The sequence below is a fragment of the Canis lupus genome, chromosome 5 (genome assembly GCF_011100685.1).
Source record: "Canis lupus familiaris isolate Mischka breed German Shepherd chromosome 5, alternate assembly UU_Cfam_GSD_1.0, whole genome shotgun sequence".
In the NCBI taxonomy this organism is placed as follows: Eukaryota; Metazoa; Chordata; class Mammalia; order Carnivora; family Canidae; genus Canis; species Canis lupus.
The window spans coordinates 12020003-12046011 of NC_049226.1; the positions used below are offsets into that span (position 1 = coordinate 12020003).

A 26009-nucleotide genomic window follows, 5' to 3' on the forward strand; every position below is an offset into this window, starting at 1 on the left:
CTGCCTTTGTCTCAGGCCGTGATCCCGGGGTCCTGGGATTGAGTCTCACATCAGGCTCCCCGCAGGGAGCCTGCTTCTCCCTCTGCCTGTGTCTCTGCCTCTCTCTCCGTGTCTCTCATGAATCAATAAATAAAATCTTTTTTAAAAAATAAATAAAAATGAAGATGTTTCTATATCAATTAATCTAGCTGCCCACTTTCCTGGAATGCTCTGGCTGCATTTATTCATCTAGATCTCTTTCTCTCTTTTTTTAAAGATTTTATTTATTGATTCATGAGAGACACACAGAGAGAGAGGCAGAGACACAGGCAGACAGAGAAGCAGGCTTTGTGTGGGGAGCCCGACGTGGGACTCGATCCCAGGACCCCGGGATCACATCCTGAGACAAAGGCTCAACCACTGAGCCACCCAGATGCCCCTAGAAACATCTTTAGATCATAGAAAATCCTTTCAGTAGCTCTGAGTTGAGTCCCCTGGGAAATGCTATTGTCCCATAGGAAATACCTTACAATTCTTGTGGCAAAGGGAGGCTCAGTTTTCTGTTTCGTGTTTGACTTGTGACCTTATTGGGATAGCCTTTCATGGATTTAGGAGGGAAAAGGTAAGGAGGGGATCTCGTTTTCCTCTGCATCAAGGGTCATGATGCGAGCAGCCTCTTTGCTCCAACATTCAGGGCACATGCAGAGCTGGTGTGTCCGTGAGACAGCAAATCCAAAGGATTTGGGGGCTGCCTGCAAAGCCATGGGATCCAGCAGGCCCACATGAAGGAAGGCTAGGGCTGGGGCCTGCCTGCTGGATCAGAGAAAAGAGACAGCTGGCTCCCTAGAAACGCTCTCAGCAGCTGCTTTTCAAATGCTGAATGATTATTTACCAGAGCCCATTGTACAGATGGGAAAACTGAGGCCGAGGACCATGGAGCCGCCTCCCAGGTCCTGGGGAGCAAGGGGCGGCTACTACGTATTAATCTAGCTTCTTGTTTCTTACTTCGGGTGCCGTGGGGAGTACCTCAGGGTGGGAACCTGCGGGAGGCACTTTTCCCAGAAAGAAGTGCTTTTGAAACGGCAGCCCAGTTAGTAATGGCCTGTTTCCACTGGAGACCCTGCTTATTGGGCTGGCATCATGGGGCGGGGGTTCCCAGCCTCCTCCAGGGAGGTCATTCATTTTTTTTTTTTTTTTTTTTTTTTTTTTTTAAATTATTTTTTTTTTTTTTTCCTTTTTTTTTTTTTTAATTTTTATTTATTTACTTATGATAGTCAGAGAGAGAGAGAGAGAGAGAGGCAGAGACACAGGCAGAGGGAGAAGCAGGCTCCATGCATCGGGAGCCTGATATGGGATTCGATCCCGGGTCTCCAGGATCACGCCCTGGGCCAAAGGCAGGCGCCAAACCGCTGCGCCACCCAGGGATCCCCAGGGAGGTCATTCAATCGCAGCCCTGGCAGCTGGTGTCCTCCAGGCCCTGGACCACCATCAGAGAAAGGAATCCGAGGGAAAAGAAAGGGCCGCGCGGCTGCAGTCCCGAGCCCTCCACGCCCGCTTGCCCGCGCGCCCCGGGGCTGGTGCCAGGCGCTGGGCCGCCCCCACCCGCCGGCTCATCTGCTGGCTTTCAGGGCTGCGGCCTCCCTGAATGGGGCTTTGTGTGCGCCCCGGGAGCTGGCTCCGCGGAGCCCTGATGGAAATGCTGGACAGAGATGTCTCCCCTGCATCAGGCGCCCCTCGGCGCCGGGCCCATCCTCGGGAGGCAGGCCCCTCTCAGGCCGCGCTGCTCCAGCCCTGGGAGCGCCCGGGACCTGCACCCCTGCACAGGGGGGTCATGGGGGGCCACGGGGATGCCGGGGCCTTGGCCACCTCCTCTGAGCGGTCTCTCCTGTGCCCTCTCTTTGCTACATGGTGCCTGGAGATGACTGAGGTAGTGGTAGTACCAAGGGGCGCTGTTAAGTGGTCCCTGCCTGTGTGCCAGGCATTGTGCTAAGGGTTTTAGCCCCAGTGAATCGAACCTTCCTGGCGAACCTGTGACAGACATGATCATCTTACTGCCCCCATTTTATAGGTGAGGAAACCAAGCTTGGAGACGTTAAACAACTTGCACTGGAATTCCTTCCTTCCTTCCTTCCTTCCTTCCTTCCTCCTCCTTCCTCCTTCTTCATGCCTTCCGTCGTGCTCCGGCCAGGCCTTCACAAGTGCACAGCCCTTTCCCATGTCCCTGCCCTGTCCCCTTCCATTAAACAGTCCCCGTGCCCCCAACCCCCAGTATTCCGCACCTTCCTTCCTCCTTCTTCCTTTCCTTCCTCCTTCACTCTTCCCTCTTCCCTCCTTCCCTCCTTCCTTCCTTCCTTCCTTCCTTCCTTCCTTCCTTCCTTCCTTCCTTCCTTCCTTCCCTCCTTCTTTTTTTCTTAAAAGATTTTCTTTATTCATTTGAGAGAGATAGTGAGGGAGAATGAGCAGGGGAAAGAGGCAGATGGAGAGGGAGAAACAGGCTCCCCATTGAGCAGGGGGCCTGATGTGGGACTTGATCCATCCCAGGACCCTGAGGTCATGATCTGAGCCAAGGGCAGATGCTTAACCATCTGAGACACCCAGGCCCCCCTGCACTGGAAATTCTGGACAGATTAGGTGGGCCCCTGCCCTGGCTCCCTCCTTCTGGCCCTTAAGGTGTCTCTTCCAGACATGGGAGTCCCTAAGGCCACTTCATGCTTGGCTACCTGGGAAATCATCAGGCTCTGGGGTGCTGGCAGATTCGGGGGACCCATGGGAAGGCAAAGTCTGATTCTGGCAAAATGCAGACCACCTCTTGGCCTTTCCGAAGTCCCATTGTGTTTACACTGCCATCCCTTTGTGCTTTTTTTTTTTTTTCCAATCAAGATTAACATTTTGTTTTATAAGATAGGAGAAACTATGTATGTAAGGAAAAGTTTAGGGGTACAGACACATACAGAAAATTTTGCTAAAGGACACTATCCTCATCCTCCAAGAGATAACATGGTTTTGTGAGCCAAACAGTGCATGAGAGCCAGAGCACAGGATTCATGTCAGGTGCTGGTGACCCCAGCTCACCTACGGACTACACTGCTCTGGCCTAGTGTCCTGCTGTACGTGAGGGGACACGAAGTAACTCCAGGTATCTGACTCTGCAGCTGTCTGGTCAGGTTGAAGCATAGACACACATATTGTTTTTCTTTTTTTCTCAGGAGATAGAAGTGGTGGCAGTGATAGCATCTACATTCACCTACTTGGCCTCTTTTACACGGATGGCAGGGCTGTCTAACTTGGGAGGGCTCCACCTTTTTATGGAGCCAAGCTCAGCAACTCTTTGGAGGGACAGAAATGTGAACCATGGCTTTTAGAACAGCTCTGTTACCTAAGCCAAATGGCCAAGTGGGAAAGGAAAGACTGTATTTCTCTGTTTGCAAAGAGGCTCTGAGCAATCAGTGATATAACAGACCAACAAAAACAGCAGGAGAAATGCCGGTTAGGTCTAAAGAACTTCCTAACTACGCAATGTCTTGAGATAATCAGGCCAAGTTTTAAGTTGTCCTCCAGAATTTGTGTTTGTTTTTTTGTGTTTTCTCTTTCTTTTTAAAGATAGGTTAGTTCTTCACCTTTCTAGGCTATAATGATTGTAGCCCATACAACTTCTGGGGATGGGGGAATGGTTATCATAGGCCTAATGTAAAGGGAGGCCCTTTTATGTTGGCCTTCCACACGTGATAAGGAACTCTAGAATTGGGATCCTCAGAATTGCATGTGATATGGTGCGGCCCGCCCCTCACTGTGAAGAGCTAAGGTCCACTGCCAGCCACTGTTGCACCAGCCTCAGAAATGGCAACGTTGTAATGGTGGGTAATATGACCAACTCATTTTTCTATACATTACAGAGATGCTTTATGCATTGCTCTGATATATTTCCTTGAGGATGTTCCTCCATTAGACCATTGCTATCATCATGGATTATTATTAGAATCCAATGGTGGTGACATATGATAAATATTGATGTTTTTGAGTAACTGAAGCATAAGTCGGCAGAGGGATACCCATCACAATCAAGTTCATAGTCTGTAGATGATTAAGTGCCTAAGATGAAGGGTGTCACACACACTAGTCACAAACATCACTTTCGCTTATCTTTCACTTCTGACCCTCCCCCACTTAATATGTCACCATTTGTGTGTTTTCCTTGTGAGTTGTTTCTTCTTGACTTCGCTGGTCTCATTTCTAAGAGTGGAACTCACTATTAAAACAACAGCTAAAGAGAGCAGATTCAAGAGCCTGAGGGATCATTCAGGGAAGATGTCAGAAAGGACACTTGGCACTTGATCGTGCCAAGGAGCATATATAGGAGAGAAACCTGTTTGGGTAGCACAAGTACAATCTACCTCTGGTGCACCTCTGGCTCCGTGAAGCAGAAGCAATTTTCCGGGTCTTGGTCCTTTATTCATTGGGTAACGTGCAAGTCACTGGACAACTTAATCTTTGTGGACAAAGCTGGTCATTTATTTGTCAGACTTCGAACAGTAGGCAGTGCAGAGTCACTACGTTTGGATTGTGACCAGTAGACAACAGACTTTCACCAGGAGTGTTTGAATGGAAGAGTGACATGAGCAGGGGCACGCATCAGGAAGACTAAACTGAAAGTCGCATGTAAAATGGATTTCAGTGGGTAGATACGATTACTGGGAAACCAATGGGAAGAGACAGCAAGAGCCCAACAGAGGAAAACATGAGAACTGCACCAAGCACGATTGCAGCAGGAATGAAAGAAAGGGATTAATGCAAGAAGACGTCGAGAAAGGGTGTTCAGAGCTCAGCAGCTCAGCAGCTACAAAGGAGGGCTCTGCCAAGGGAAGAATGAGCTATGACACAGTCACTAGCAGATGTCCCCAGGGAGCCACTGGGCACTTGTCCAGTGCCCAGGGGGTAATTGGACTTTCTGCACTTTTCTTTCTGGAAAAAAAAAAAAAAAAGGAAGGATCAGCAGTGGCCTGTTAGCTGTGCAAACTTACCTCCATACCCTACTATTATGGGTGGAATATGGCCTTGACAAAGGGTGAGTCAAGATCAGAAACAGGGTGTTGGACATAGGTTTGCATTTCCACAAAAGGCGAAGCCATTGTATGGGTCCCATTGCCACTGCTCTGCCCCCACTCTTAATGGTGATGATATCTAAAAGATGGCTTGCTTTTCATTAGTGGGGCTTTCCGCATCCTGAAGTGGGAAGAATTCCACATTAAATTGAGAAAGAAAAATTTAACAGAAAGTGCCATGGCAACGTCCCGCACGAGCAACAGTATTGAGTGACTTGTCATGTTTTAAATTCTTCCTGCCCTCACGTTTCTTGTCACCATTTCCTGACTCATAAATCCGGGGCCCTGATACCAGAGTTCCTTGGCTTTGACAGCGAAATGGGTAATGACTTGCAAATAAGTTCTGTGTTCATTGGTGTCATGCCATTGGAAGACAGTAGGCCTTGGGAGGTGTAGTGAACATGGCATCTTCCTGGCCTCCATGATTAGATTGCAGCATGGGAACAGTGGGCTTGTCTCACTGGCATCTCTCTGGGGCCTCTCAGATAACCTGGCGGCACATTCTTTTATGCTGAGTTCAGGACAAGAAAGAATATTCTTTGGATAAGCAAAACCCAGAAGACTAAAGCTCTTTCTTTAAAGGAAAAGCCCAGGGGGTTCCTCTTTCTATGATCCTGGTTGGTCTCCGGCCAGGGACCTGTGAAATCCCCTGAAGATGAACAGCTCTTGGAGGTCTAGCTGTCTTCTTAATTAAAGACAAGAAAGCTGACTCTTCTCACACCCCATTTGGTTTTCCACATTGAAAGCTGCTTTTAGCCTAAGATGGCCTTTCTTTTGTTGGTTGAAAATGCTCATATCTACCATTCATTCATTGATATAGGAAAACTAAGCACCTCTGTAGTTAAGTCAGGCAAATTCTGAGACTGTAAAATTTCCTCCAAAGCACAGGGATGTGGTTACTTTCGATTGCCAGTCCCCAGAGAGACTGGAAATTATTGGAGAGCTTCTGGGTGAAACAGGGCCAGGGCTCCCAGGGAAGCTCAGTCCTAGGAGGGGGCGCCAGTATTAACCCTTTTGCCCATAATGCCAGGCTTTTTGATAAGGGCATTGAAGCCAGCTTGGGTTCCTAGAATGTATTTATCCAACTGCAAATGAGATTTGCCCTGGTTCCTTTCTCTTCTAGCTTTAAAAAATGGGTTTGACTTCAGAACCCTTTTGTTTCTTTCTAGGTAAGAAAATTCAGTACCGAATGCCCGCTCTAGGTATCTCTGGGCACATGTGGGTTGTCTAGGCCTGTGAGAATAGTTCAGATTTTCCATTCCAGGAGGCTCTGTTTCTCCATTCTGAAGAATACCCTCAGACCCAGAGCATGGATCCACAGTGCTCTTTCCTTGGTTAGCCATGAATTGATGCCAAGAATCGAGGACACACTTCTATAATCATTTTGTTGTTGTTGTTGTTGGAAGGCTGTTTGGCTGATCTCGCAGGCACCTCTCAGAAGCAGTCAGTTCTCAATGATCTGCACATGGATTACATGCTTTGTGAATTATTCATGGACAATTTTAAATTCCAAACTGGCTGTGGCAGTGCTTGACATGCTCCTGTTAAGACATCCCTCAATGTCCTCCTCTCAGCCAGGAATACCTAGGGAATGTTATGCATTCTGATATTAGCATAATACAAAATAAATCGGGAACTAAACTTATTGAAAAGTCATCCTATGAAAATTTCCAAATCAGGAAGAAAAAAAAAAGTGACTTTGGAGGAATCCCCTTGTGGAGTTGGATTATTTCTGCCCAAAGACATCTCTCCATGATTACACACAGCTTGTCATTTATATACTGACTCTGTCTTCCTCCCCAAACCAGAACTTACAGAAATGTAATTGCAATGTTGGAGAGGGTATTGACACATATAAATTCTTCTGCCAACTTGAGATCCCGTGGGGTTTGCACTAAAAGCTTCCCTAGCCCTTTCTCAAGACACTCTTCAAGGGAGTTGACTCTGAGCCATCGTGTCCATCTTAAATAGTATGAAACCCTATCAAGCAACATAAAGCCAATGTGAAAATTGGTTGTGCCTCATCCCCTCTTTGGTGAAAGTGTCCCATGCTTATTCCACCTTAAAAGTAGAACGTGCCCTTTTTGTGTGCAGAGACTCCACGAAGTGGGCCCCCGGCTCTTTCCAGGGAGGGAATGTAAGCAGATCCCTGAAGAAACCACTCGGCTCAGCAATTTTAGGGCTTGTTGTAATTGGCCTGGCCTAAAAGAACTCAGCAAACTGCATGTGTGCCAAGGAAAATGCAAATGCTTCCCTGAAACAGGCGTTTAGGGTGGATGAGAGGAGCGGGCTCATCTGTGAACCCAAGTAGGAAAGCAAGACCGACAGAAAATTCAGGAAATCAGAGAGGCCTCTTAGGGACCATTTTTTTTTCACTTAGCCATGGGCGGTGGCCACACTAACTGAACTGGTCAGACCAGGCAGGGAGAGTGGGGTCAAGAGGGGAAGATCTTGAGTAGGAGGCTTCTTCCTTCTATTATGAGCCTCACTGTTTCCCTTGAGGGGTTAGAGTTGGTCTTCTTGCCCAGTCTGCTCCCCACCAGTGGTCCCCTGCTGGGCCCAGCATCCACCACCATCCTCTGGACCCTGGGAAGTTGACTGGGGTTACTTCCTACTGACTGACTACTCCTGATTCTCTATGGCTTCTCACATCTCTTTTCTGTAAAAGAAGGTAAAAACTAGGAGCTCAATTTTGTATGTCTGTTATTTTTCTCCACGGCGTCCTAGAATTCTCTGCAGTTTCTTTTATGCTTGTCTGCCCTCTCCTCCCTCCTCTTTATTTGTGACTTCCATGAGGGTGGGCCCCCGTAGTCCCGACTACATTCCTAGTGCCTACCATGGCCCTTGGCCCATAGTAGTTATTGGACAAATGACTGTTAAGTGACTAATAGTAATTCAGATTACTATGGGGTATTTGACAGCATGATTTTTTAGTAATGTTTTCAATTTCTATTTCTATGATATAGCTGAGCATATGGGAGGTGTTCAGTCAGCACTGGACAGATTCAGATTTTTCTGATGTATTAACAGTCCACCATAGCCAGGAGGGTACTCTTGGCTGCCCTCCTCTGAAAAATGAGCTAGTCAGGGGTGGCTGGGTGGCTCATTGGTTAATTGACTTGATTTTTACTCAAGGTCGTGTTCTCAGGATCCGGAGTTCCATCCCTGAGTTGGGCTCCACGCTCAGCATGGAGCTTAGGATTCTCTCTCTCCCTCTGCTCCCCACCCTGCACTCTCTCTTTCTCTATCTCTTTCTCTCCCTCAAATAAATAAATTAATAATATAAATATTTTTAAAAAAGAAAAGGAAAAATGGGCTAGTCAGAGAAATGGAGAGACTGAGTCCTGTGATGGGCCCAGCTTCCTTGCTGCTTCTTTCCACTCATATCTTTCAGTGCCTAGGGTCCTCCTTTGCCTAGGGTCCATCATGTACCCACACCCCCACCTCTTACCATCTCTTGAGACCCTGAGATGGTCTTGGAAATAGCCCAGGTATCTTAGACCTCCCTGGAGGCTCTCTCTTTACTTCTTCCAACTTCTAATGGAACTTACCAATCTCCTGTTTCTCCCTCCCCCCGCATCCCTAACCTCTGTGTCTTTTCCCTCAGCCTCCTTAATGCCCTCTGTCCCCTCTACTCAATCGCAGGTGCATCTTCTCATCTGCCACCCTCACCAGCTTTCCACTGGCTTTTACATCCCAGCATGCAAACCATTCTGGACACAGGCCACCTGGCAGCTGCTCAGGGCTCCATAGTAATTTTTCCTCATCCACAGTTTTCACCTTGGTTTATTTCTCCGGCCCCTAGTCTTACATCTCCCCATCATGCACCAGAAAGCTTGCTCACGCATGCAAAAGACAGCATATCACACAACAATCTCCCAGCAATGTGTCAGAATTAGTGGCCACTCAAACTAGAGGTGATATTTTTTTAAATTTACACTAATTCTGACTTTTACAAATCCTGATTCATTTTAGGTTCTGCTTTTGTACAAAAGGTACCATTTTTCATTTCCTGTTTCCATGTCTTGCTGGTGCATTTTGTATGTGAACAGTTTGCTTACTCCCCATTAGAATGCCCTTTGCTTACTCCCCATTAGCTTTGGAGGTGGCATTCAGAGTTCAGGGGTTATTTAATTGGGGAAGATGTGGAATGGATTCAGACAGGGGTGTTCAACAAGACAACTTCTAAATATTTCTCTTAAAACTTAAGATTCTCCTTAAACTGAAGGGAGTTTTGGAGTTTTACCCTTTCCCTTGTGTTGTCCCCTCTACCAGAGGGCATTTGCCTCACCTAGGAGGTGCGTAAACACTGGAATTAGCTGAGAGAATAAAATAAATAATAATTCCGTTCAAGGGGAAGAGAGAGAAAGGCAGCAAGCACACTCTGGATTTTGGTGATCTTGGAGCGTATTAGGCCATGAGATCCCTCAGTAGGAGCTGAATGCTCTGTGTGAGGTTTCATGTGTTTCTTTTGTCCAGCTCCTCCTTTTGGGCCTTTGGTTGTCCATAGACACACAGTCAGAACTAGACCAAAGAACTTCTGAAGACAGAGTCCTCGTAGCCTTCTCCAGACAGGAGGTGGTCTTTCCACTTTGGGCTTGAGCTAGCAGAATGTTTTTCTTCTAGTGAGTAAAACAACATCCTCTATGAAGCTTCTCCCCATTGGTTCCAAACTATTCCCTGATGCTTGGCAGAGCAAAATCCCATCCCTTTTCTATCTGAGTGCCCTTTGGGGAGTTGAGGACAGCCATTATTTTTGAGATGGAGTTTTGTCTTCATCTGTCTGAACATTTCTGGTGTTCCGAAATCCTCATGACATGATTTCCAGTCTCTTCTATACTTTGGTTGCTCTCATTTCAGGGTACTCCAATTTTGTCTAGCGTGGGGTCAGATTGAGATGCTCTGGCCAGCCCAGAGAGAAGCAAGATTCTCTTTCAACCCATCCATCATCCTGTTTGTTCTTCAGTGCCTTCACATGCTCGACCCCCTGATACGTTCTCCTTGGGCAGAATGTCTGGGCTTTTATTCTGTTCCATCCCTCACAACATTCCTATCACCAGAAGTCCTCAGTTTTAGATCCGTTTGCATGAAAGAGATTTTTGTTTGCTTGTTTTTGCAGATTTCCTTGAATTCTCCAAATTCTTATTGCTGTTTTATACTTGAACTGAGTTTATAACAGTTTTTTTTTTTTAAGATCCTCTTTGCTTATTCATGAGAGACAGAGAGGCAGAGACATAGGCAGAGGGAGAAGCAGACTCCTTGTGGGGAGTCTGATGTGAGCCTCTATCCCTGGACCCTGGGATCACGACCCAAGCCAAAGGCAGACGCTCAACTGCTGAGCCACCCAGGTGCCCCTATAATGAAGTATAAGTGTATTCAGGGCTAGTTGCTTTTTTTCATATTGAGCCCAGAACCCAATAGAGGTCTGAGAAATATATCTCAAGTCTATGGTCGGTAACTATATCATGAATCAACTTATCATCATCCTTTTGGTGGCACATAGCTCCTTTTGTCTTGGGTGTTTGTTTTGTCTTATGCCTGTCGTGTCTGCATTGCTTATGGAGAAAGAGACTGTGAGGAAGGTTTTTAATACAGGGAGTTTTATGATTTTATTCCAAGCTCAGTTTTCCCATGTGACTCAGTACAGAGTGCCATCAACATCAGGGAGGTATTTAATAGGGATCAGTGGGAACCAGCTTGAGATTTGGTTTGCTGAAACTAATATGAGATGCTTTATGTTGACCCCCCAGCCAGAGTTCCCTTGCCAGGACAGCTAGAAGAGTTGCTGAAGCAATGTGATATGGTGAGAAGAGCTCTAGGCTTAAATAGATTTAGGTTTGATCCCTATCTCTGCCACTTATTTCACGGTCCATTAACCACTGTGACCTCAGTTTCGTTGTCCATAAAATGGAGTTAACCTACCTTCACAACCAAGGTCTCCGAACTGGTATGATGGCGGAATGAGATAATGGGTCAAAACACATGTGGCGAACTCTGGCCAGAGCCCTGTTGTCACTCTCCAGAGTTTCTTTATTCAGTCCCCACTACCAGTCCCCAGTTCTGGAAAATAAGGAGCATCCCAACAGGTCACTGGTTGTTTCCCCCACATTCGACATGATGACAAATTCTCTCCTACAGGCTCTGTCTGGGATTCTCTATCTGTGTCATACCCAGCACACTGTCCTCACAGCTGAGGAGTCAATCAATACTCCTTAATGGTGCCGCTCATTGCCCTGCACTGTGGAAGGTCAGCGAGCATCATTTCCCCTTCTCTCCAGAGACAGAGCATATAGTCTAGACACACTGGGCAGGAGGAAGGCAGGACAGCTAAGCCCTGAGCTCCCCTGAAGGTTTTTCTAGTGCCTTGGACACACCTTACTTGGTTGCATGAGCCTCTAATGCTGTTTGCAGAAAGAGTAATTAATATATTTGACTTCCTACCTGCCTGCCAGGGTAGGGGAGAATGAATGAGACTGTATCTATCTCTCTGGAGAAAGATACTTTTTGGACGTACAATCTGTTCCCATCAAGGTGGGGAGCAGAAAATTGCCAGGGCACCAAAAGGCCCTGTGCCCACACTGGCGAGAGTCCAGGAGACTGGACCTTCACTCTTTGCTCAGACGGCGGAGACCACGCCTGTCTCTGCAGAACAGCCCTGAGTGAATGTCCGACTTTATGATGCATTTGTGCCACTGAGGGCCTTGGACGCGAAGAGGAGGCAACCGGTTGCCAGTCACCACTTCCCATACAGAGGGTACGCTGTGCAAGCCCGTGACTCATGCCACACTCCCCTGGACTCAGAGGCCTCCAGGCACGGAGAGCTCTGTCTCCCCAGCAGATTCCCCTGATTGATTACAGGGGGTCTCAACCGTGCACCCCCCGCAGAGGCCCTCCTAGGTGGCTGCAGGCGGACTCCACACCCCTGAGGTGCGTGCACTCTGCTCTCGGGCCCTCCTCCTGCGGAGGCACCAGCGGCTGGGCCCGGCCTTGCCATGTCCCACATCTCCCACAAGGGGGAGCCCCCGGAGGGCAGTGGGATTTTGGCAGTTGAAGTTTTCTCCTCCTGTCCTCTGATTTTCGCGCTTGACCCAACTGTGAGATTTCTTTGTTGCAATGTTGGGGTCTGAGATAACACTTCTGGAGGCTGCGGCCGAGAAGCACAGCTGATGCCATCTTTTCTTGTCTGTGCTTAATTACCTAGCGTTATACACGAAGGAGGAAAAGCAACAAAGAGCTTGAAGACTTTCATGGCTCCCAGGCCCTGGATGGAGGCAGGCGGCCTCAGACGGACAGAACCAGGGAGATGCCTGTGGCTGCAGAGCCCAGGTAGGTGCCCGGGAGAGGCCGGTGCAGGGGCTCACGGTGTGGGGAGGGGGGCCAGGGGCACGGAGGCCCTGATGGTGGGAGGCTGGGGTGGATAGACAGGGGTGGGCAGGGGGGATTAGGGAGGGGGGAGGCAGTGCAGACAGCCTGAGGGAGGGCAGAGGGAGGAGCCCCCAAAGGAGTGCAAAGGGACAAAAATGCATGTAGGATGTGATGCAAAAGTGACCCCGGAGCTGGAGCCGGAGAGGGAGGGTTTGCAAACTGACTCAGAGACTTAAACTAGTTTGAAGTCGGGCCCAGGAACTTCACAGGACACGAGAGGCCGAGTCGGAGAGCCAGTGCTCGGCGACACAAGAAGATTCAAAGTGAGAAGGTCTCTGCCTGGGAGTCCATCTAGCCTTGGGCTTGTGTGTCGTGTGGCCACACCCACTCCGGACTCTGGGCTTCCTAAACTGGAAGGAATTCTGGTCCGATGGCCTTTTCAGGTTCTCTCTGCTCTCAACTCAAGTCTCAGACGGTCCCCTTCTCCCCTCCAGTCTCCCCTCCAGTTGCTCCGGGTAATGGACCAGGAGCCAGGAGTGCTCACTCTGCCATTAGTGAGATTAGCTTCGGCAAGGAGACGTCGGGATCCCCTTTTTCTTTGTCTATAAAAGGGAGATAATAATATATTACTGATGAGCCTTATAGGATTTTTCTGAGATTTGAATAAGTAAGATAATGTGAATAAATGCTCCTAATAGATTATAATTGCTAGCTAAATAAAAGATGGCATTAATAATAATTAATCAGTTAATAGACCCTTACGCCTCGCAGTGGGGTATTTTCCTACTGAGCCTCTTTGGAGGAATGTGTGTATCCTATCGGTGGGAAAATTTAAATACGTGACCTCTAATTGCCACATCACTTTTTAGAGTAACCTCCTTGGCAGATAAGTGGGAAACTTTGCGTTCTTTCCCTCTTAGCCACCTTCAAATGTTCTCTTTCCCCGCCTCGGCTACACATCTCTACTTCTCAGATGTGCAGATAATGATGGATGGGGTCTGCTTGGCTATCTGGAAGAGTGATTTGTCTGTGTCCTCTGCACTATACTGCTCAAGTACATGTCACAATGTGTCTCAGGCACATGATCAGGTGGAAGAAGCAAATAAGATGCTGTGTTTATAATCCCAACACCATCTTCCATCCACCTGGAATGTTCTTTCCAGCCTACTTGTTACTTATTCATTAAAATGTCTCAGATGGGAAACTGGGGTCTACACTCTGGGTCAGGCTCTTTCCGTCGACCTACGAAGGCCGAAGTTGGCTTTGATACCTGTGGACACAGTCACCCTTTCCTTTGGTTCCAAAAGCACTGTGGTGTTTGGGGAAGGTAGTGTGGACCATGGGCAAATCCCTTGACTTCTTCGAGCCTTCTCTTTTCCCTCTGCCAGATGCAGTTGCTTCTCCCCTTTCTTACCGCCTCCAGCTATAGATGTGAGGTGCACATGAGATTATACCTGAACACCCCAAAAGCTTATATCTCTACAGTGTTGCATCATTATAAGACATCACCATTGTAAGGATTACTTACACCTAGTAAGGATTACTAGGGATCTCCCCGTATTTCACAACCTCACTTCTTTTAGAAGCTGTTTTTTTTCCAGATGTTAACATATTCTCCTATTTCTTTTCTTCTCCACCAACTGACTAGTAAATTAATATTTATAGAGATGCTAAGTTTAAGTCCTTTACCTACTCACCTTCAGAATGTTTGTGTCCTCTCTAAATCATGTGTACAGCTGCATAGTATGTACACAGACTGTATTTTTCTAAAGCCACCAAACGCGTCTATACGTTCCTTCTTTCAAGCAGGTGCCTACTCCCCCTTTTAAAACAAAATATATGCAAACGTATATTTGAGCAAAACACATAGGCTGACATTCACGCAGCATACTCACTTGGCACAGTTAACGGGGAAGAGGAGTGAACACGGCACCGTATCAGCACTTCAGCTATTCTAGAGTCCAGGAGTGACCACAATACACAATTCATGTGGTTAAAAAAAATCGTGGATCAATTTCTGCCCTGTTCCCAGTAATGAATACCAATATCTGCCTCTTCCAGACAGACGCTCGGCAGCTACAGATATTTTTAAATGAGTTTTTAAAAATACATTTGCAAAGTCAATTATTTTGAATCTCATCTGAAGCAATTAAAAAAAAAACATCCTGACATTTAAGGTGATATTTTTTCCCAAGTAAAATAATTATAAATAATACTAATTATGAACAAATCATTCAGTTACTCTCAGCCTGGTTCAACCTTTAGGTTAATAAACCAATCCATTAAAATTCATCTTGCTCAAAGGACCAATTTGTTAAAAAATGTAGTGACCTTTCACCACAAGTATGATGGATATTTTCTTTAACAATAATCAGAGCTGTCTTTCCCAGAAGAGAGTGTGGTCAAGTGGTAGATGTAGTAAATGAGGGATCTAGTCATTCTTCTAGCTTAGGTACAAAATGATGTTGATGGTGATGAAGATGAATATACAAAATGGGAAACCCTTGTTTCCAAAAGAGATGTCTGAAAGTCTCAGGGCAATTGCTTATAAAAACTGATAATATCGTTCTTCACAGCAGGAAAGATTTTAGATATGCGCCCCTGTCTGCCTCTGGTGTTTGTTCTGTCCAAAGACGTAGGCTAGGGATTTGCAAATAGGGCCCATGGGCCAAATCCAGTCTGCTACCTGTTTCTGTGAATAAAGTTTTATCGGAACAAAGCCCAGCTCTCCATTTCCGTATCACCGGTGGCTGCTTGCCTACTGCAAAGGCAGTCGAGTAGCCACAACAGAGCCTCAAATATTTATTATTTGGCCCTTTACAGAAAAAAGTTTGCCAACCCCGGTTGTAGGGTAATGAAAAAAAAAAAAAACTTTTCTTTGAATTTACAACACCAGTGAATATTTAAGTGGCACTTTACAGTTTGGAAAGTCTGACCATGTTATTTTGTAGTGGATATTATTATCCTCCTGTCACTGATGAAGAAATTGCAAATGTTCAGTAGGACCTTGACCTCTGAAGAGAGAAGGACGCTGCCCTGAGGGTCACCGTTAGAGAAGCAGTGGGGGAGATGGCTCTCAAGCTGTGCCATGGTTGCCTATCCCTTTCATCCACCCAGATGTGGTCAATGCCAAAGGATAGTAAAGGAAGGGATACTCTTGACATTCCGTTCCCTCTCTATCTGACTTTGGCCTGGGTGATTTTATACTTGTTCTGCTTCTACATCCTTCTTCACATAACGAGAGCAATACTAATCACAGAAAGGAGGAAAAAAAAAAAAAGCCTTGTAGTCAAACAAAGCTAACTCTCACTTATCCATACTGAAGGAATGTATCCGCCCCGAAATTGGCACCATGGCATGGATATTCTGCAACAACCAGAAACAGAAACGTCTTTGTTTTAGGAATATGCTCTTTTTTTTTTTTTTTAAGTTTGCTTTTTGAAGTGCTCCTAATTATGTGCCGGTTTTACTCAGTTTATTATCAAAATTATACTTTACCCCCCTGAGTTCATTTCGTCGACTAGCAAGGGGGAGGCCCTGAGGTACTGGATACTAGGATGAAGGAAACCTGGAATGAAGACCTTGCCTTTGAGATCCATAGATATAAAACATGTTTGCAGAGACCTACAGATTTTCTTAATCTTATGCTTTCTTGGAACGGAAGTAAGGGATACACCAAGAGAGATGAGAATAAGACACTCCTATGTCAAACCTTCCATGAAGATTTCAAGCCAAAGATAAGGCTCTAAACAAATGGACTTTTTCAGTTTTTCCACTCAACTGACCCTTATTTGGAGTTGTCCCCTCTGGCAGGTATGGGTAGGAGATGGAGGGGTATCACATTGACTAACATTCAAATATTTTAATGAATGATTATTAAACAAATGAACATGTACATTTGTGTCTATAATACAAATTAGAAATAAGCAACAGAACGGAAGTACAGATAAAATCTGGACACGCTCAAAGGAGAAGTTCTTTTTCCTTATTAGACAGTCACTGAAGATATTGTGGAACAAGTGGCATTTTGTGAGACGTAAGAATATATGGATTTTAGACGTTTGGAAATGGAAGTAGGTGGGCCTTCTTGGAGCAAGTAGAGAAGACAAAGTCATAGAGTAAAGTGTAGGACTTGTATGTGATCAGAAAGCCATTTACTCTATTCGAAGCATCTGGTTACACAGAACAGAGAAGTAGAAGAAGGTCAGAGTCAGATTCGAGAGGGCCTGGACATGTAGGTTAAGAAGTTTGGTCTTTACCATGTGGATGATGAGAATCATTACATGTTACAGGACAGTTGCATGATCATACCTGTGATTTGGAAAAAGATGTAACAGATGTTTGGAAAGGTCTTGGAGGCCAGGTCACCAGTTAGCAGCTAGAGCAATGGGCCAGGCAGGATGGAGAAATTTATACCTTTGACTCATGGTCTCTTCACGAGACTGCTCCTCTATAACCTGATGATCGTAGGTTATAGCACTGGCTGAGGGCCTTCTGAGGGCATTTATTTAATGGCATGCCAGTGGCATTTACTCATAAAACCAAAAAGTCATTGGGGCCAGAAATAGGGGTTTTGGTTACTTCCCCAGACAGGATGCAGTTGGGGTGATTATACATGTGATTCATCGAGGTCGGGAAACAAGTCCTCCACAAACAAACACCCCTCCCCTCCAAGCCCAGTGACTCACGACTTCTTCAACTTGGAAAGCTCTGGAGTCCAGGCAGAATTTAAGGTATGCTGTTAAATCATAATTCTTCAATGTTCATTGTTATAAGAGAAATATTTTTATTCATTCCTTCAATCGTTCAAGCCATGAGCATTTATTGAACTCTTACTGTTTCAGGCACAGAGTATTTAGAGTTATAAAACTTAGTTCCTGCCATGAAATATTCCCCAGGTTAGCTTGGAAAACAGATGTAGTATAGAAAATTGGTAGATAGGCAGCCCCGGTGGCTCAGCAGTTTAGCGCCACCTTCAGCCCAGGGCCTGATCCTGGAGACCCAGGATAGAGACCCACGTTGGGCTCCCTGAAGGGAGCCTGCTTTCTCCCTCTGCCTGTGTCTCTGCCTCTCTCTCTCTGTGTCTGTCATGAATAAATAAATAAAATCTTTAAAAAAATAGGTAGAGTACCCCACAAATGTTGCAGTAAAGAAATGCAAACAGTACCAGAGGGTCAGAGGAAAGACCCCTAATTGTTTTGAGAGAGGAGGAATGGCTTTGACATGGGGTCCTAAACAATGACTATTTATCGCTTACTCATTCATTCATTTAACAAATAATTATCAGGCACTTCCTATATGCCAGGCACTGTTTTAGATGTGAGATTTCATGGTTTTGTGGAGTTTACATTCTAGAGAGAAGATCCAAATATTAAATACACCTGGGAACCAAACAAGCAAATCTCTACCCTCAGGGAGTTTACATTCTTGTAGAGGAACATTTCAGAGAGCAGAAACTAGAAAGCACTTCGTTCCAAGAAAGAAGAACACAGGCAAAAGGAAGCATGGATTTAGCCCCATGGGGAAAGAATGGAGAAAGAAGCTTCAGGTTCGGGAGGGTCTCAATATAACAAGGGGGCTTATTTATAGACCTGAACTAAGATGTACAAGTTGCCTTGACATTCTTTGGCTGGAGTTGACAGGCAGAAGATAGACACTGTTCTCAAATAGAGTCATAGAATTGAGTCCCTAGACATTCTGATTTTTTCAGTGTCTATCAGGAAACCGAGTGCTGTGGCTTGGGCTCACTGACGATTTTTCTGTACCTTCCGTCTGACTGTTCTGCAGTGGCCCAGTGCCATGAAGATAAAAACTTAATCCACTGGCTTCCTCCTTGCTTAAATAATATTCAGGTCAAATTCTGTAACAGCCAACTCTGGCCTTGGAGGTCATACTTGATTCTCATTTTATCAGGTTGTCTAAAATAACCAGGCCATGAGGTGGTTATTGTTATGGTACTCGTTGGAATGGGATTTGACCTATATAAGGAAAAGAACTAGGACAGGAATAGCTCTTCAGCCCATCACAGACTTGGAGAAATCCAGTATGAGCAATTTCAGAATCACAGAGCTGGAAGGGACTCAAGGTGACTTAAGGTGATCCTGGCACCTGCCTCTGGGCACATATGTGCCTGTCTGGAAATTTAATATAAATTCTAGAACTCATTATTTTAACAACACGTAAAATTTACCCATCCCGAATATAGTTTCCTTCGGGGTAGTGATGCTGCCTACCCTCAGGCACAACATCTTTGAGCCTCCTCTTTTACAGGAGACCTCAGAACTTACAGCATATGCTTTTGAATATATTTGGTAGGAGAAAATCATTGTCCTTGTAGGATGTTTTGCATCTTCAGAAAACCAAATGCCATATCTAATTGGTCCTGCTGAATGATACCATTTTTGATTAAAAATGAATTTAAATATGGCTATGAAATTATGAGGTGACATTTTTGTTTGGCTCATAACTGGTTCAAAACAGGGTTAGCAGCAATTGCAAAAGTAGTAAGTATATATTGCCGCAGGTGGCTAACTCTGGTAAGCTGTACTGTTTCTCGCTCTTCTTGGTAAGCTACTTGAGGTCAAGGAGCATGCCTTCTACTTCTACATACCTACTACAGAGGCAGGTGCATGTCAGGGATGATTTGTTGAACGAATGAAAAGACAATAATGTCATCACCTCACATTCATATCATGAATTCTTTGTCCATTTTTATTTATTTATTTTTACCACAGATAGATCCCAAGGTCACTGCTTATCTTCAGGCTAAGTAGCCAGCACATGGCAATGAAGTAGTCTGTGGTAAACAGAACACTGTTCTGGGAAGAGAGTTCCGGTTCTAGTGTAGAGTCCATTTTGAGTAGTGAGGGTGGTTTTCAAAAGGTGCCTAAGCCTGTGTCTCCATCTTAATAAAGGGATGGCACTGGATGATGGAAAGGGTCCATCCAAGGAATAAAATATAGAGGAGCTACTTTGTGCCCATCTCTGTGCTTGTTGTGGGAGATTTTTTTTTTTTTTAAGGTCTTGATGTTGATCAGGATTCTATGTTTGCCAGTGACAGAAACCCATCTTGATTTAGTTGAGGTACAAAACCACATTCTGGAAGGGCAGGGATACACCAGGCTCCAGAAATTCCCCAGATTAAGGACTCAAGTGTTTCCATGACATACTTCCTCCAACCTTGTCTTCAGCTTCTCTCTCTGGGGCGGTTTTATTTTCTCTCATCTGCTTCCTCCATGAGGCTGGAGAAATTTGTAGGACCTCTGGAAAGTTTCCTGGAAGAGGAATACAAGATACCATGATTATTGGCTGTTTGTAGGATCAGGAGGTTGGCTGGAGAGAGGAGCAGCTCACCCAGATAAGAGGTTGCTATATAGCCAACAAAATAGAGCTTTGCTGAGGCCTGCCGTCCCCATTTGCCACCCACTCCTGCCCTCCCCCTCTCGCTCTACATACATTGGCTGGTGACCTTCTACTATTGAAGGCTCTGCTCAGCTTCACTGTATCTGAGGGCTGCCTGCTTGGGCAGCACAATTTCTTCCAGAGCACCTGGAGCCCATCTGCACCAGGAAATACAGCTCGTCATGGTCTGTTTACAGGTTTTTCTCCTCCTGGGGAGATTGAAAACTTCTCAAAGATGCTAACAGCCTTCATGGTTTTGTGTTACTTTATTTATTGGATTATTTATTTATTTATTATTGACAGCCTACTGTGTGCTAGGTCCTGAGGATTGAAAGAGACGTAGCCCAGGATCCCTGTTCTCAAGATGATGGTCAAGTGGGAAACATGATAAATACGGTAAACAGACAGTTGCAGTGCAATGTGTGGGATGAATCCACCACAGGCATCAGTGCTGGTGCTACAGGAGCCCAGAGCACACAGGATAGTCTCCGCCCTCAAGAACAACAGTTGGGAAGGCCAGAGGAAGTTCCAAGAGGTAGAAAGGGTCCACCCCTGGCCTGTACTGGGTCCTGTTGAATAGGAAGATTGAGCTTGGTTGTGTAGGGTCTAGGGGTAGGAGGAGAGTTCTTTGCCATAGAAACAGTCTATGAGAGGCTCAGAGATGCTGAAAGTAGAACATAATCACATGCTTGTGTTTGAATGGCATAAATGAGACAGGGATACATGAAATAATTAGAAAATAACTTTCGAATAGAGAACTAATTTTACAACACAAGTGCACTAGGAGTATGGAAAGATTGAGATCACCATGGACACACAAAGGAAATCCTTTCAAAAAATGTGGATATTGATTCACTTCATGGGGAGTTAGTGCTAAATCTGAAATCAGAGAATCTGAATTTCAGTCTCACTCTTCTAGGTATTAGCTTGGTGATAATTTCTCAATCCCTAGGTTATCAAAGAAAGAAGACGTTCAGAGTTATACTGAGGATAAAATCAGACACGTAAATGAAAGTACGTGGTACTGGAAGGTGCTTTATAAATCTAAGTTATTCTTTAAATCGGATTATCTTTAAAACAGCTCTTAATTGACAGGAGTATTTGGAAGAGATGAAAAGATGTATAAATATAGCTACATGAAAAGATGCAATATTCATGTTAAGAGTTGTGTTAATTTTACTTACTGGCTCAAAATTTTGGTTAATGCTATTGCAAAATGCATGTTAATGAGTTGATGATGGCTGCTTATACATTGCTGATTCTGAAGATAGGAGAGAGAAACACTGCTTCAGGGTACATGATCTGACTCAGCTGGACATGTGACATGCTAGGAATTAAGTCATTTGGATATTGTGACTATCAGGTGTTCTCTCTACTAAGTGAACTGCACTTTTGTACACAGGTTTGCCTAAGGATTTCCTTCTAGCTATAGAACCCTATGAGGTGGGGCACCTGGGAGGCTCAGTCACTTAATTGTCTGCCTTCGGCTCAGGTCATGGTCTCAGGGTCCTGGGATCGAGCCCCACATTGGCTCTCTGCTTGGTGGGGAGAGTCTGCTTCTCCCTTTCCCTCTCTCCTCAACACTCATTCTATCTCTGCCTCTCTCTGTGTTCCTTTCAAATGAATAAATAAAACCTTAAAAAAAAAACCCTATGAGGTAAAACTTCCCCTTCAATGCCCTGATTTCCTCTTCTTAAGTGGTCGTAAATAATGGTGGCATTTTAAAGAGCTGCACTCATACAAGGACCTGAAGAAATGTAATTCCCATTATATTCTGTGTGAGTCCCTCTTATCTGTGGTTAGGTGTGGGAAAAGGCCGGTAACTACACCCAACAGACGCAGAATAACCCACTAAAGGGGTCTGAAGTCTTTGAGTGTGTCTCAAAGATTATGGATGAAATACTAAAATTTAGTTGACTTAGTATGTTGAGGCAAGTCAGAAAATAAATCTTTATCCCATGTGCTCCTTCAGTTTTCCAGAGCTCTTGGTAATGTGTGGAAAGAAACTCAAACTTTGCAGCCCATGCTTACCAGCAATGCTAACTCTGAGCTGATCCTTATAGGAGAGAATGACTCAAATGTTTTACTATGTTTCTGTGAGGGTGGTCCTGAGAAGCATGGAGTAAGGCTTTAGAGATTTGTCACTCATATCATTCAATCATGAGTACACAGAAGCTGGGAGTGGAGGCCCATCACTTCCAAGTATGGGGTCAAAGACATGGCCAATTGATAGTCCTCTTTCTGCACTCACAGTTCGATCTACCTGGACCCAACTCTTGTGATGGCTGCCTTTCTAAAACTTACTTGAGGAAGGAGAACATGACTCCTTCCTTGAGACATTAGGTCTATGAGAGGTTAACACAAGTTCCACCAAATAACAAGGTAGTCTTATGTCAAACAAGCTGAGAAATTCTGACTGTGTCCCCATTGGAGATACAAAATGCACATTAACATATTGAAGGCTACAAAAAAATTGAACTCCACTTCCCCAGAGTTATTTGACTATAGGATTGTTTTACTTAGCGATACTCATTAGTGTCTTGAGTTAACTCTTGTTCCTCCACAGTATGATTTGGAAAGTTCTTAGAGAAGTTTCAATCCCTATGGTGCCTCTAAGTATCTCATTCTCTATTAAATTAGAGGTTTGCAGGAAGGGGGGCTAAAGTAAGCAATCAGTCTACTTGTTCATCCATCCAGTAAAGCTCCATTTCCAAGATTAATTCAGAAAAATTTTTTCTTCTTTTCCATTAGATTGGATAGATCTTATGGAAAATCCCTTGAAAATGTTGAGGTTGAGGCCACTCTTCCCTCCCCTCTGCCCTTTTTCTTTTCTTTGTAGAGAATGAGACTGGGTGTGATTTTATAACTATTATAGTTTGTATTTGATGGGACCCGATGGAAACCTACTCGCCAAGAGACAGAGTAATAGCCAGTAGTTTTAGCTGTAATCACAGAAAAATCCTTTCGTCTTCTTCAGCTTTTCCATTGCTCTGTGATTGTGAGCCGTATCTTTAAAAGACTGTTTCTAAAAAGTGCTAAGATTGTGTTTTCTTTCCATAAGCTCTCCAAAGCATCCTTTTTTCCTACCCACAAAATAGTCAAGAAGATACTAGACAAAGGGATCAACTCCATTCAATGTATGTTTTATTTTATTCCTCCTCTCAGAAGCTTTTTTACATCAACTTTCTTCTCTTATCACTGATTTCCCCTGCATCTCTTTGGATTTATTCAATTCATAGGATGTGATTTTACCTATGGTGACACAGTGCTTTGCAGTTGACCTCATTCCATTCATCTATGTATTTTTTCTGCCAACTAGAATTTAAAGTTTATTGGAGGTAGGGACAATATATTGAAATCTTTCATATTGTCTTCAAAATCTCACATGCAGTGCACTGTATAGAGTTGACATTTATTTATTTGAATTCATTCAAGAATACTTTACATAGAGTGAATGTGAGTGAAGCTATCTACTCATCTTTTGGGTTTAAGGTCTATATGTCTAGAATGTAAATGTTGGAGTCCAAATGACTCGAGTTCAAATCTCAGGTGAAGGAAACATGAATAATCTGTGTGTTCTTCATCTTCTCTGAGATTCCATTTTCTTTCTTTCTTTCTTTTTTCTTAAAGATTTATTTACTTATTTTAGAGAGAGAGGAAAAAAATAGCATGTGAGCTAGGGGAGGAGCAGAAGGGGAAAGGGGAGGAACCTCAAGCAGACTGTGCTAAGCAAAGCCTGATGCAGGACTTGATCTCACAACCTTGTGATCATGACTGGAGCCAAAACCAAGAGTTGGATGCTTAACCAACTGAGCCACCCTGAGATTCCATTTTCTTCTACATAATGGAGATATATTTCTTAAAGGACTACATGAGAAGAATAGTCAACAGTTTAAGTTCTGGTATCCAATAGCTCTGGGTTTAAATATAATCATTGTGTCTTAACCTGCTCCATCATCTTGAGCAAATTGGTTAATCTCCTTAAGGCTCATTTCCCTCATCTGTGAATTGGGATCTATTACAGAATTTATCTCATGGAGTCATTTGAATTAAATGGATTTGATAAAATAATGCATGGAAAACTTAGAATGAGACCTCATTCCCAGTAAGAAGTCAATAAATGCCAACTATTACTTTAGAAAAGTGCTTAGGATACAACACCAGTAGGCTGCCATTGGCAGAGACACTCTGTAGACCTGTTACAGAATAATGGAACTTATTGCGTAACTTTTGTATGTGAATGACATTCTGACTCTTTTAGCTATCTGAAATGGCACCAAATTCTTCTGAAGAAAAGGCTTTCTTGGAAGGATCATGAACATCTGGATTAAAAAGAGCTTACATTCTCAAAGTGTAGTGGGTTGGAGATATTTTTTATTGAACATAGCCATCTTGTGATTTGATTTCCTCAGGATATGAATCAGAGAGAAAAATACTGAATTTTTGTCCCAGAAAAAAAGGGGAGGACAGGCGGAGGATTTTTCACTGGTAAGGCAATTTACACACTTGTCCTTTTCATAGTGAGTCATGGTCTATGATACATTTCATAGCAATGTCTATGAGTTTCCAAATATGGAACAAGACATATCAGCCAAATAAGGAATAAAGAAGAAAACAGACTTTTAATCCACCTAGTTACCATTCACAGAATTCTAGAAGTAGGACTTTAAAAAAAATGGCTGTGCCAGCACCTCACGTGTAGTCATATCTTTAAACCCATTGAGAGAGAGTTAGCTAATCATTTTCAAAATACCTTTAGCAGATAGGCAGAGGAATTCCATCACCAGCCCTACTTGTTTTAAAACAAGTTCTTTCTTCCTAATATTTTCCCCAAACCATGTTTCTTTCCTTCTATAACTTGAGGCTAACTCTTCTTTTCTTGCTTTCATATTGGCTTACCTAAGTTCATCTTAAAATGACATTGTAAACTTTTAAAAAAGTTATTAAAGCTTATCCCGTAGTCTTTTTATTTTTCTAATCAAGCAAACTCATTTAAAAAGCTCCCTTATGTCCAACTTTTCTATAGATCAGGTCATTTGAGGTTACTATTCTGAGGGTGATCCCTAGATATTCTAATAATAGAATAAAAAAACACCAACACTTTGTTACATTCACTTGGGCATCCCCAGGACCTACTGCCACTCAGAATTTATCATAGGTGCTTAAATAAAATGTCAACTGAATGGATAAATATAGCCTCATGTTTATAACACTTCTTATACTTTATAACAAGCTTTAACTTTCTCAAAAAATCCTGTCTGAGGTTCTCTTCTTTTCCCTGCCTCCCTCCATCCTCAAATCTTCTTTTTTCTCCCATCCCCAAATATTGCCTTTATTTTTTTATTTATTTATTTTTTTCCAAATCTTACCTTTAGTTGCAAACACAGTAAGTGGCAGAGTGGAGGTCTAAGCTTTGGTCTCCAAATCATGTAAGTTTATTGACTTAATATGAACATGTATTTATCAAAGCAGAGGTACTAGTGTTTTGAAAAATATAGATCTCCAAAATTAACCTCATACTCAGATAACGAAAAGAATAATAGAAAGAGTGCATATCCATTCTAACATGTCTGTCTGGAATATCTCAACATCATGATATTTTTTAATTGCAGAATGTGATTTGTTCACAGATAGCTTTTAGTGTTCTCTGACCACAAGCTCTGGTTTTCACTGCCTTTCTGCAAGCTTATCATTTTTTTCATGTGATATCTCCGCATTTTGTTCTGGATATGAGGTATTAACAAGACATGACAGGGCACTTTTAAGCTCTTCATCACTGAGATGTCTTATGGCACCTCAACTGAGTGTTGCATGATCAGTGCAAGGACCTTGGGACACCTCGTGATGAAAAACTTGCTGCTTCTACAGATTTTTTTGTGCTGAAATCAACCATCTTTACCATTTATTTTGTTGACTTTTCTAGAACTTACAAAGGTGGATATTATATGATCAGGAAGACAGGGTTTTTTGCATTGAGCTCTTCAAAGGCAGGGTCTGTTTCAGAAATTTTTATATCCCCATCTCCTAATCCATGTCCTGGCACAGAGGAGGTACTTCATATATAGTTCTTCTTTTTTTTTTTTTTTTGTATATAGTTCTTAACTTGAATTGACAGTAATAAGAAAATACAGGAAATCTGAGACTCGGTCTAGACTTTGTCCATAA

At 43.9% G+C, this 26009-nt stretch overlaps 1 protein-coding gene across 1 annotated transcript in view; it reads left to right on the plus strand.

Annotated features, from left to right (window-relative positions):
* The first annotated feature begins 1675 nt into the window (after positions 1-1675).
* BLID (BH3-like motif containing, cell death inducer) overlaps positions 1676-26009 on the plus strand; it is a 93641-nt gene continuing 69307 nt past the window's right edge. Inside the window, 1 exon segment of the mRNA XM_038535569.1 lies at positions 1676-1906. Within this exon segment, the coding sequence (XP_038391497.1) occupies positions 1676-1906 (231 nt within the window).